Source organism: Hippopotamus amphibius, chromosome 7 (genome assembly GCF_030028045.1).
Source record: "Hippopotamus amphibius kiboko isolate mHipAmp2 chromosome 7, mHipAmp2.hap2, whole genome shotgun sequence".
Lineage (NCBI taxonomy): Eukaryota > Metazoa > Chordata > Mammalia > Artiodactyla > Hippopotamidae > Hippopotamus > Hippopotamus amphibius.
This window is the reverse complement of record NC_080192.1, coordinates 85,667,716-85,681,194: the sequence shown is the minus strand read 5'-3', so window position 1 is coordinate 85,681,194 and position 13,479 is coordinate 85,667,716. Positions and strand designations below refer to the sequence as shown.

The 13,479-nt window shown below is 38.8% G+C and overlaps 1 protein-coding gene across 1 annotated transcript; it reads left to right on the top strand.

Moving 5' to 3' along the window:
- Positions 1–7,647: 7,647 nt before the first annotated feature.
- On the top strand, positions 7,648–9,112 carry LOC130857162 (phosphatidylinositol N-acetylglucosaminyltransferase subunit C-like). Its single transcript, XM_057742549.1, has one exon. The coding sequence runs from the start codon at positions 7,929–7,931 to the stop codon at positions 8,820–8,822; it is 894 nt and encodes a 297-aa protein (XP_057598532.1). The 5' UTR covers positions 7,648–7,928; the 3' UTR covers positions 8,823–9,112.
- Positions 9,113–13,479: the final 4,367 nt, after the last annotated feature.

The window sequence follows — 13,479 nt, the reverse complement described above, 5'->3', positions numbered from 1 at the left end:
AGTGGGATTACTGGGTCATATGGTAGTTCCATTTTTAGTTTTTTAAGGAATCTCCAAACTGTTTTCCATAGTGGCTGTACCAGCTTGCATTCCCACCAACAGTGCAGGAGAGTTCCCTTTTCTCCACACCCTCTCCAACATTTATTGTTTCTAGATGTTCTGATGATGGCCATTCTGACCCGCGTGAGGTGATACCTCACTGTGGCTTTGACTTGCATTTCTCTAATGACTAGTGATGTTGAGCATCTTTTCATGTGTTTGTTAGCCTTCTGCATGTCTTCTTTGGAGAAATATCTATTTAGGTCTTCTGCCCATTTGTGGATTGCGTTATTTGCTTTCTTGGTATTAAGCTGTATGAGCTGCTTATATATTTTGGAGATGAATCCTTTGTCCGTGTCTTCATTGGCAAGTATTTTCTCCCATTCTGAGGGTTGTCTTCTTGTCTTGTTTATGGTTTCTTTCGCTGTGCAAAAGCTTTTAAGTTTCATTAGGTCCCATTTGTTTATTCTTGATTTTATTTCCATTATTCTAGGAGGTGGGTCAGAAAGGATCTTGCTTTGATGGATGTCATAGAGGGTTCTGCCTGTGTTTTCCTCTAGGAGTTTTATAGTGTCTGGCCTTACATGTAGGTCTTTATAATCCATTTTGAGATTATTTTTGTGTACGATGTTAGGAAGTGTTCTAATTGCATTCTTTTACATGTTGCTGTCCAATTTTCCCAGCACCACTTATTGAAGAGGCTGTCTTTTTTCCTTTGTATATTCGTGCCTCCTTTGTCAAAGATAAGCTGTCCATATGTGCTTGGGTTTATCTCTGAGTTCTCTATTCTGTTCCAATGATCTTCCTTTCTATTTTTGTGCCAGTACCATACTGTCTTGATCATTGTGGCCTTATAGTATAGTTTGAAGTCAGGAAGCCTAATTCCACCAACTCTGTCTTTCCTTCTCAAGATTGCTTTGGTTATTCGGGGTCTTTTGCGTTTCCATACAAATTGTAAGATTTCTTTTTCTAGTTCTGTGAAAAATGCCATTGGTAATTTGATCGGGATTGCGTTGAATCTGTAAATTGCTCTGGGTAAGATAGTCATTTTCACAATATTGATTCTTCCAATCCAAGAACATGGTATGTCCCTCCATCTGTTTGTATCGTCTTTGATTTCTTTCATCAGTGTCTTATAGTTTTCTGCATGCAGGTCTTTTGCCTCCTTAGGCAGGTTTATTCCTAGGTATTTTATTCTTTTTGTTGCAATGGTAAATAATCAACTGATTCCAATTCCTCGATCCCGATGTCTTTCTCTTTTGGGGTTTATTAACCCCCTCATTTTTCATGGATCACATTCTTACATAGCTTCTTGAGAAAAAATACATGGGAGAAAATTCTTTTGAGACTTTTCAAGGCTGAATTTTCCTTCATCTTCATACTTGATTGATAATTCAGCTGGGTATTGAATTTTAGACTGAAAATGATTCTTCTTCCCTTAGAATTTTGAAAGCATTCCTCCATGTTTTCTAGCTTTCTGTATTACAGCTGGGAAGTGGCCATTGTTATTCCTAATTATTTTGATACAACTTTTCCTTTCACTGTAGAAAACTATATTCATCCTTGGTGTTCTCACATGTTATCATTGATATGGATGGTATTCTTTGTGCTGGCACTCAAGGAGCCTTTTTAATCTTGAAACTCAAGTCTTTTAGTACAAAGAATTTTTCAGAAATTATTTGTTTGACAAATATCTTCCCTTCTCAGTTTTATGTTTTGTCTTTCTATTTGTTCTCTTCTTTGTTTTTCACCTTGGGGATCATTTTCAAATGTCAGTGAATCTTTAGCTGTTCATTAATGTTTGATTCCATCACTAAAAAGCTGATCAAGGCTCTGTATGCATGGGTAGGTTTCTTCTGGTGATCTTCACTGTAGGACAGTGGTTCTCAATAGAGACAGATCCCAGGGGCATTTTGGAAGTTGTGAGAATTTTTAGTTAAAAGAGTTATTGGGGGGCTGTGACATTATTAGAAATATACATATTTGGCCTTTGCTCCTGGTTCCTGATACAAATCTCCAAAAACCCTTCCAATTTTCTGAATAATAAGCTTGCTGGGAATGTCTTACAGAGAGTTTCTAGATCCCTTGGAATAACCTGGTGATAGGAGCATCTTTTAATTTAATGAGGTGCCTCTTGGTGGGTTCCTGGTTAGCTTCAGGATAAGGGATTGACACAGGAAAGGCCAAGCCATGATTAGAAGCTTAGAACTTTCAGCCCCACCTCCTATCCTCTGGGGAGGGGAGAGGGGCTAGATATTAATAATCAATCATGTCTACATGCTGAAGCTGCCATAAAAATTTCTAAATTGCCGTGTTCAGAATGCTTCTGGGTTGGTGAACACATTGAGGTGTTGGAAGAGTGGTGCATCCCAAATTCCATGGGGACTGAAGCTCCTGTGCTCAGGACCCTAGCAGAATTTACCCTATGTACCACTTCATCTTGCTGTTCATCTGTATCCTTTATCATATTTTAAAAAATAAACCTTTAAATGTCAGCTAATATTCCCCTGAGTTTTGTGAGCCATTGTAGCAAATTATCAAACCTGAAGAGGGTTTTGTGTGAACTCTGATTTGGTCAGAAGTACAGATGGCACCTGGGACTTGTGATTGGTGTTGAAAGTGGGGGACAGTCTTCTAAGACTGAAATGTTAACTGGTGGGGTCTGCATTAACTCTGGGTAGTTAGTGTCAAAACTGAGTTGTAGGACACTCAGTTGGAGTTGGAGAATTAGTTGGTGTGGGGGAAAACCCCACACGTTTGGTGACAGAGTGTTGTGAATGTAGAGGAATGAAGTGGCCTGCTAGTATTTAGTATATGGGGGACAAAGGCGCTAGTTGACTTGCAGAACAGTCCCATACAACAAAGATTCCCATATGTGTAGAGTTGCCAGGTGAAATAAAGGACACTCAAATTTCAAATTTCAGATAAATAACCATTATATTTTTTGTATCAGTATGTCTCAAATATTGCATTTTTATCTGGCAACCTCATCTGTGTTCTATTCCACTTTTAATGTCCTCTTCGAGAATTATGTAGATGAAAACTCATTTTTAGTGATTTAATCCAGGGTATCAACACTGCTTTATTTATAAACACCAATAATTTTTTGCATGGATTTACTATACCATGAGATTTCCATAGATTTGCATTTCTAAGAATGAAACTACCATGTAAGTTAGGGGGGGACCGGACTTTTTCTTGTTTATGATGTAATCAGAGGTCGTTCACCACTTAGAAAGACACAACACTGACAACAGGCCTGCTTGTGATCAAATATGCTGATATTAGTCTGCAATTGTAGTTGTCTTACTCATGGGGATTCAAATATACTCAATACAAAGGATCATAAGAGACTACTATGAACAATTGTCCAAAAATTGTCCAACAAATTTGTCCAACAAATTGAACAACCTAGAAGAAGTGGATAAATTCCTAAAAACATACAACCTGTCAGGATTGAATCATGATGCAATAGAAAATCTGAACAGTTTGATTACTAGTAAGGAGGTTGAATGATTAATCAAAAACCTCTCAACAAACAAAAGTCCAGGCCCAGATGGCTTCCCTGGTGAATTCAACCAAACATTCAAAGAAGAATTAACACCAATCCTTCTCACACTCTTCAAAAAACAGAAAAGGAAGGGACTCTTCTGAACTCATTTTATGAGGCCTGATGTCTAAACCAGACGAGGATTCCATAAGAAAAGAAAATTACCTGCCAATATCCCTGATGAATATAGAGGCAAAATCTTCAACAAAATATTAGCAAACCAAAGTCAACAATACATTAAAAAGATCATTAACCATTATTAAGTGGGATTTATTCTAGGGATGCAAGGATGGTTCAACATCTACAAATCAGTCAATGTGATATATACCACATTAACAAAATCAAGGATGAATATCATATGACCATCTCAATAGATGCAGAAAAAGCATTTAACAAAATTCAACATCTGCTTATGATTAAAAACTCTCAACAAAGTGGGTTAAAGAGAACATACCTCAACATAATAAAGGCCATATATGACAAGTCCATAGCTAACATCATATTCAATGATGAAAGTGGAAAACTTTTTATCTAAGATCGGGAACAAAACAAGGATATCCTCTCACCACTTTTATTTAACATACTATTGAAAGTCTTAGCCAGAGCAATTAGGCAAGAATAAGAAATAAAAGTTATCTAAATTGGAAAGGAAGAAGTATATCTGTCACTATTTGACATGATATGATATCATGATTTGATATGTAGAAAACTCTGACTCCATCAAAAAGCCATTATAATTAATGAACAAATTCATGAAAGCTGGAGGATAAAAAATCAGCACACAAAAATCTGTTGCATTTTTATGTGGTAATAATGAACTATCAGAAAGAGTAATTAAGAAAACAACCCCATTTGCAATTCCACCAAAAAGAATAAAATACCTAGGAATAAATTTAACTAAAGAGGTGGAAGAACTGTATTAATGAAAGAAATTAAAGAAAACACAAATAAATGGAAAGATATTTCATGTTCATGTATGGGAAGAATTAATAGTGTTAAAATGACCCTAGTGCCCAAAACAATCTACACATTCAGTGCAATCCCTACCAAAATTCCAATGGCATTTTTCACAGAAATAGAACAAACAACCCTAAAATTTGTATGGAACTACAGAATATCCCAAATAGCCAAAGCAATCTTGAGAAAGAAGAGCAAAGCTGGAGGTATCATGCTTCCTGATTTCAAATTATATTACAAGCTTATTATAGTTATCAGAACAGTATGGTATTGGCATAAAACCTGACACATGGATCAATAGATCAGAATAGGGAGCCCAGAAATAAACTCATGCATATATGGTCAGCTAATTTATGACAAAGGAGCCAAGAATATACAATGGAAAGTTTGGACAACCATATGCAAAAGGATGAAAATGGACTGGTGTCTTATATCATACACAAAATTAACTCAAAATGGATTAAAGACTTGAATATAAGACCTGAAACCATAAAACTCCTAAAAGAAAAGATAGGTGGTCCTTGAACATTGATGTTGGTGATGATTTTTGAATCTGGCACCAAAAGCAAAAACAACAAAAGCAAAAATAAACAAGTGGGGTAACGTCAAACTAAAAAGCTCTACACAGTAAAGGAAATCATCAACAAAATTAAAGTCAACCTACTGAATAGGAGAAAATATTTGCAAATCATGTATCTGATAAGGGGCTAATATCCAGAATATATAAAGAACCCATAAAACTCAATATAAAAAAGAAACCCACAAACAATTCAATTAAAAAATGGACAGAGGTTCTGAATAGACATTTTCCCAAAGAAGACATACTGATGGCCAACAGGTACATGATAAAAAGATACTCTACATCATTAACTATCAGGGAAATGCCAATCAAAACCACAATGAGATATCACCTTACACCTGTTAGAATGACTATTATGAAAAAGACCAGAAATAACAAGTGTTGGCAAGGATGTGGAGAAAAGGGACACCTTTTGTGCTGTTGGTGGGAATATAAACTGGTACAGCCACTATGGAAACAGTATGAAGTTTCTTCAAAAAATTAAAAATAGAACAGCTGTATTATCAAGCAATTCCACTTATGGAGATTAACCTGAAGAAAATGAAAACTCCAACTGAAAAAGATATATGCACCCTTATGTTCACTGCAGCATTATTTACACTAGCCAATATATGGAAGGAACCTAAGTGTCTATTGATAGAGGAATGGATACAGAAATGGTGGTGTGTGTGTGTGTGTGTGTGTGTGTGTGTATATATGAATATCATTCAGCCATAAAAAAAACTAATAAAAATCTTGCCATTTGTGACAACACAGATGAACCTTGAAGGCATTATGCTAAGTGAAATAAATCAGACAGAGAAAGACAAATACTGTTTTTTCTCTCTTATATGTGGAATCTAAAAAAAATTTTAAATAAAACCCAAAAAACAAGCTCATAGTTAGAGAACAGATTGGTGGTTGCCAGAGGTGGGGATTGGGGAGCCGGAGGAATGAGCAAACTGTTATTGTTTTATATTAAGTAAATAGAATTTAAAAAGAGGAGAGAACCATTTTCCTCTGTGATAAGAGAAGCGAAACTAAAAGTATACGTGCAGTGCATGTTTTTCCACATAGTAAGAGATTGGTTAGCCATGAGAAATGATTTGAAATGAGACCATGAGGAGAGAGGAGTAGATTTGAAATAAATGCTCTGGGCAGTATGGAAGGAAGAAATCAGTGAGAGGTTAGAGGCCCATTAGCAAGGGCCAATTTGAGTCTGTATTGATCAGGACTGCCCAGCTCTGCAACTTCCTGTAAGAATCCTCTACAACCAAGGAGAAGGAGCAGAGAAAGTAGAGTGACCATGTGTTAGGGATTGACATGATAAGCCTGGCCAAAGATTTTCAGGAGGGTGAAGAAATATAGAGTACTGAGGGGTTATCAGTGAAATCTGTTTAGCCAGAAAGCAATTATGGACTGAGTTGGAAGCTGGCGGCTCCAAGAGATTAAAGTTTCTAGCAAGAAAACAGAGAGTCTCAGGGTGATGAAGGTCAATGAGATTAAAAAACAAAACAAAAACAAATATGCTGATATCAGTCTGCAGTTGTAGCTATCTTACCCATGGTGATTCAAATATACTAACTTAGACCTTATTTCAAAATGTCAAATATAAGAAGTGTAACCAAATATAATGAAAGAATTGTCAACAATATTCATTGTAAGAAGATGAAAATATCTGACTACTTACTTTATTATGTCTTCCAGGGTTTGCTGCCCATGTGCTTTCATAGTGAAACAGTTATTGTATAAATTACTTTCCTTTTATTTCTCCCTTGTAAGGGCATTATACTGTTTTTTACAAAATTATGTGTGGGTTGATTATTTTAACTATGAGTTTCATTTCAGATCGCAAAAGAGATATTTCAAAATATTTATTTTAAAAAGGTGTTATTACCTTGAGCATGGTTGAATCTCAAAATAATTATGCTTCATGAAATGTCAGACTAAAATCACATACTGCATGATTTCACTTTTATAAAATTCTTGAAAATGTAAACTAACCTATAGGATAGGAAGAAGATCAATGATGGCCTAGTAATGAGGGATTGGACAGGGAGTGGCAGGAGGGGGGATTACAAAGGGGTGCAAGGAAACTGCAGGGGAATAAATATGTTCATTATCTTGATTGTGGCAATGGTTTCATGAGTGGGTGCATATGTCAAAGCTTTCCAAATTGTATACCCTAAATATGAGCAGTCTATTGTATGTCAATTATACCTCAATAAAACTGTTAAGAAAAAAACCAAAGTACGGAAATTGAAACTGTGATTAAAAATCTCCCAACAAACAAAAGCCCAGGGCCAGATGGATTCACAGGTGAATTCTATCAAACATTTAGAGAAACGCTAACACCTATCCTTCTCAAACTCTTCCAAATTATAGCAGAAGGAGGAACACTCCCAAACTCATTCTACGAGGTCACCATCACCCTGATACCAAAACCAGGCAAAGATATCACAAAAAAAGAAAATTACAGGCCAATATCGCTGATGAATATAGATGTGAAAATCCTCAACAAAATACTAGCTAACAGGCCCCGGATGGGGAAGGAGGCGGGTGGTCGCCTTCCCCCGGCCGCACACCCCTAGGAACTCGCGGGCAGGAACTTGGCTGTATTGTCCTGCCTCAGAGAACAAACTCATCTCCTGTAGGCCTAGCCTGGGTTGCTGCCTTTGAAAGCAAGGGAAGCCTGGCACAATATCAACCACAATTCAGCATGGAATTTCCAGAAAGGTCTTATTTCAAAACTTTATAAAGAACCAGAACCACATGGACTTCTACAAGGGAGATTGAACTGGCCTGCGTTTGAGCAAAAGGATAATGTGTGACCAGCCTGTAACTAACACCAAAGAGGCCAGGTGGCAGAAGATCCTGTATGAGCGACAGCCCTTTCCTGATAACTACGTGGATCGGAGGTTCCTGGAAGAGCTCCGCAAAAACATCTATGCCCGGAAATACCGGTATTGGGCTGTGGTATTTGAGTCCAGTGTGGTGATACAGCAGCTGTGCAGTGTCTGTGTTTTTGTGGTTATCTGGTGGTATATGGATGAGGGTCTTCTGGCCCCCCATTGGCTTTTTGGGACCGGCCTGGCTTCTTCACTGATTGGCTATGTTTTGTTTGATCTCATTGATGGAGGTGAAGGACGGAAGAAGAGTGGGCGGACCCGGTGGGCTGACTTGAAGAGTGCCCTAGTCTTCATTACTTTCACGTATGGCTTCTCGCCAGTGCTGAAGACCCTGACAGAGTCTGTCAGCACTGACACCATCTATGCCATGTCGGTCTTCATGCTGTTAGGCCACCTCATCTTCTTTGACTATGGTGCCAATGCTGCCATTGTATCCAGCACACTGTCCTTGAACATGGCCATCTTTGCTTCCATCTGTCTTGCCTCACGCCTGCCCTGGTCCCTACATGCCTTCATCATGGTGACATTTGCCATCCAGATTTTTGCCCTGTGGCCCGTGTTACAGAAGAAACTGAAGGCGTGTACTCCCCGCAGCTATGTGGGAGTGACACTGCTGTTTTCATTTTCAGCCTTGGGGGGCCTGCTGTCCATTAGTTTTGTGGGAACCATACTCTTTGCCCTTCTGCTGGTTTCCATCTTATTTCTCTGCCCTTTCTACCTCATTCGCCTGCAGCTTTTTAAAGAAAACATTCATGGACCTTGGGATGAGGCTGAAATCAAAGAAGACTTGTCAAGGTTCCTCAGATGAGTTGGGGACCTCCATTCTGTTACTGAGACAGGCTGATAGACCAGCCTTCCAACTAGTAGAAGATTTGAAGGCAGAGTTCCATTCTGGAAGCGGCATAATGATGTGGGTGGGAGATCAGAGATCAAAAGAAAAAAGTTAACCAAAGGCTTGGGTGGTGAAGGTGCTTATCCTTTCTGTTATTTTTTCAATGAAAAAGCTTCCTGGGGCCCTCTTGAATTACTGCCTCTCATTATTCACTGTAACAAATGAAGTGATGTGGTTTCTATATATTAAAAAAAAATAACAACACACACACACACACAAAAAATACTAGCTAACAGAATCCAACAGCACATTTAAAAGATCATACAGCATGATCAAGTGGGGTTTATCCCTGGAATGCAAGGATTCTTCAATATATGTAAATCAATCAATGTGATACACCATATTAACAAATTGAAAGATAAAAACCATAAGATAATCTCAATAGATGCAGAAAAAGCTTTTGACAAAATTCAACATCCATTTATGATAAAAACTCTCCAGAAAATGGGCACAGAAGGAAATTACCTCAACATAATAAAAGCCATATATGACAAACCAAGAGCCAACATCATCCTAAATGGTGAAAAACTGAAAGCATTCCCTCTAAGGTCAGGAACAAGACAGGGGTGCCCACTCTCACCATTATTATTCAACATAGTTTTGGAAGTGTTAGCCACAGCAATCAGGGAAGAAAATGAAATAAAAGGAATCCAGATTGGAAAAGAAGAAGTAAAATTGTCACTCTTTGCAGATGACATGATATTATACAGAGAAAACCCTAAAGACTCTACCAGAAAACTGCTAGCACTAACTGATGAATTTAGTAAAGTAGCAGGATACAAAATTAATGTGCAGAAATCTCTTGCATTCCTATACAGTAACAATGAAAGAACAGAAAGAGAAATTAAGGAAACTCTTCCATTTACCATTGCAACAAAAAGAATAAAATACCTAGGAATAAACCTGCCTAAGGAGGCAAAAGACCTGCATGCAGAAAACTATAAGACACTGATGAAAGAAATCAAAGACGATACAAACAGATGGAGGGACATACCATGTTCTTGGATTGGAAGAATCAATATTGTGAAAATGACTATCTTACCCAGAGCAATTTACAGATTCAATGCAATCCCGATCAAATTACCAACGGCAATTTTCCACAGAACTAGAAAAATCTTACAATTTGTATGGAAACGCAAAAGACCCCGAATAACCAAAGCAATCTTGAGAAGGAAAGATGGAGTTGGTGGAATTAGGCTTCCTGACTTCAAACTATACTATAAGGCCACAGTGATCAAGACGGTGTGGTACTGACACAAAAATAGAAAGGAAGATCAATGGAACAGAATAGAGAACTCAGAGATAAACCCAAGCACATATGGACAGCTTATCTTTGACAGAGGAGGCACGAATATACAAAGGAAAAAAGACAGCCTCTTCAATAAGTGGTGCTGGGAAAATTGGACAGCAACATGTAAAAGAATGCAATTAGAACACTTCCTAACATCGTACACAAAAATAATCTCAAAATGGATTAAAGACCTACATGTAAGGCCAGACACTATAAAACTCCTAGAGGAAAACATAGGCAGAACCCTCTATGACATCCATCAAAGCAAGATCCTTTTTGACCCACCTCCTAGAATAATGGAAATAAAATCAAGAATAAACAAATGGGACCTAATGAAACTTAAAAGCTTTTGCACAGCGAAAGAATCCTTAAACAAGACAAGAAGACAACCCTCAGAATGGGAGAAAATACTTGCCAACGAAGCAACGGACAAAGGATTCATCTCCAAAATATATAAGCAGCTCATGCAACTTAATACCAAGAAAGCAAATAACGCAATCCACAAATGGGCAGAAGACCTAAATAGATATTTCTCCAAAGAAGACATACAGAAGGCTAACAAACACATGAAAAGATGCTCAACATCACTAGTCATTAGAGAAATGCAAGTCAAAGCCACAGTGAGGTATCACCTCACGCGGGTCAGAATGGCCATCACCAGAACATCTAGAAACAATAAATGTTGGAGAGGGTGTGGAGAAAAGGGAACTCTCCTGCACTGTTGGTGGGAATGTAAGCTGGTACAGCCACTATGGAAAACAGTTTGGAGGTTCCTTAAAAAACTAAAAATAGAACTGCCATATGACCCAGTAATCCCACTGCTGGGCATATACCCAGAGAAAACCATGATCCAAAAAGAAACAAGTAGCATAATGTTCACTGCAGCACTATTTACAATAGCCAGGACACGGAAACAACCTAGATGCCTATCAACAGATGAATGGATAAAGAAGATGTGGCACATATATACAATGGAATATTACTCAGCCATAAAAAGGAATGAAATTGAACTGTATGTCATGAGGTGGATAGACCTAGAGTCTGTCATACAGAGTGAAGTAAGCCAGAAAGAGAAAAACAAATACTGTATGCTAACACATATATATATGGAATCTGAAGAAATGGTCCTGATGAAACCAGTGACAGGCAAGAGTGGAGATACAGAAGTAGAGAATGGACTTGAGGACACGGGGCTGGGGTGAGGGGCAAAGGGGAAGTTGGGAAGAGGTGAGAGAGTAGCATAGACATATTTACACTACCAACTGTAAAATGGATGGCTAGTGGGAAGTTGCTGTATAACGAAAGGAGATCAACTTCATGGGAGATGCCTTGGAGGGCCAGGACAGGGAGGGTTGGGGGGAGTCGCGGGAGGGAGGGGATATGGGGATGTGTGTGTAGATGCAGCTGATTCACTTTGGTGTACCTCAGAGACGGGTACAAGCGTGTAAAGCAAATATAGTGCAATAAAGAGTTTAAAAAATAAAAAAAAATTACTTTGCTGAAAAAAAAAAAAAAGAAATAAAAAAACCAAGAAGGTGTTGGATTTGATAGAGTTGAGGCTGTTGCTATAAGGGAATTGGGCAATGATGGGATTTTTGCAGTGAGACGCTTTCAAATGTCAGTATCTGTGGGATCTGAGGTCTTCCTCTTGTGTGGTTAAGTTCTCCATATCAAGATGCTCCAATTTCCCTCCTGGGGTGTATGAATCTGGCTGCCAGTGTTCTTGGAACTAAGTGGATGCTGGGTGGGGTGGGGTGAGGGGTCTCATGTTCAGTGTGCAGACTTCTACTTAATCCCTTATTTTCAAGTCATCTCCTCACCGCACCTTCTGCTCTGTCTGCTGTCCTCAGTCAGTTGCCTCTCTCACTTGTGTTAATATTTACAGGCCCCCTTCCCCTAGAATATGTGCTTTAAACATTTCAAATTATGAAAAATAAAAGATTTTCAATTATTTATTTAGATAACTCTTGGATGATAGAATCAGTTGGTTATTAAGTGAGACCAGGACAAACGTCTTGGGTGGGTGGGTGGCATTTTAACCTTTTTTGAAGGATGCTGAGAAAACCCATTCCCTTCAAACAATCCCTTGCTGCCTCTGCCAGAGACAACCAGGAGGGATGTGGCAATTCAGATGTTCTAACATTTATACTTTAGCAACTTTTGAGCAGGGACCTGGAAATGATTCAGATCACATGGTGCCTACATTGCTGATGGAGATTTGAGAACTTCACAGAAAGACTCTGGAGAGAGATTTTCATGAGTATTTCCAGTGTCAGCCTGAAGGCAACATTCCCTGGGTGCTCCTGGCAGGAACTTCTCATTCTTTGTGAAGGCAGCAGTGCTTCTGCCATTTAAATAGTAGCTACTATTTGGTGAGCACTTATTCTGCGCCAGGCACTTTTCATAAATTATTTCAGTGATTTCACAGCAATCCTCTTGCTTTTATCCCCCTTTCGCAGATGAGGCTACTGAGACTCAAATAAGTTTGATAACATGCCCAAAGTCACTGAGCTAGGAGTGTCTAAGAACTACATCCAAACAGACAGGCTCCAGAGTTGGAGATTCCACCTGAATCCAAACACTGTTCCCTTAAAAACTAGCTGTAAGAATTTTAAGCAGAACTTGGGGATTAATGGAAAACTCTTTGGGAGTCATCCTTGCCAGGGCTGTATGAGGAAAGCAGGCACATACAGGCAACAGTGAGGCAGGAAGCACTTGTCTCCCTGCCTGAGATACAAAGGGGCAATATCCTTACTAGATTAGTGTGTCTACCACATCATGGGCTCACAATCAGGTGACCCCACGTTCAAGTCTCCTGTCTGTTACGATCTTACTGTGTGGCTTTGAGTGGTGTCTAATCTCTTACTGTACACTGACATTGGGCCTCAGTGTCCTCATCTATTAAGGGCAAAGATTTGACTAGACAAGTCTAGCGTTTCTCTCAACTTTAAAATGCTGGGATTCTATGTGTTACCTCTCCCAGAAGTATTTGTGATATGGAATAAAAAGCCTTTTACTGCTGTCTCATAGAGCTGTTTTGCAGGTCAGGGGTCCTGCCCCAGTGCTTGAACTTGAGCATCTTGTGTTGCTGTCTATCCAAAGGCAGACCTCTTCTGCGCTAGGCCATGGCAACAGAAGGGTTAAATAATACACCCTGCTCTGCTTCAGGCTGAGGGGTTGTGAGGACTGACTCTTGTTTCATCTCTGTTGGCAGTTGTAACTCACTGTTGCACTGTGATTATGTAAGTACCCGGGAACAGGTGGCATTACATATATATTGGC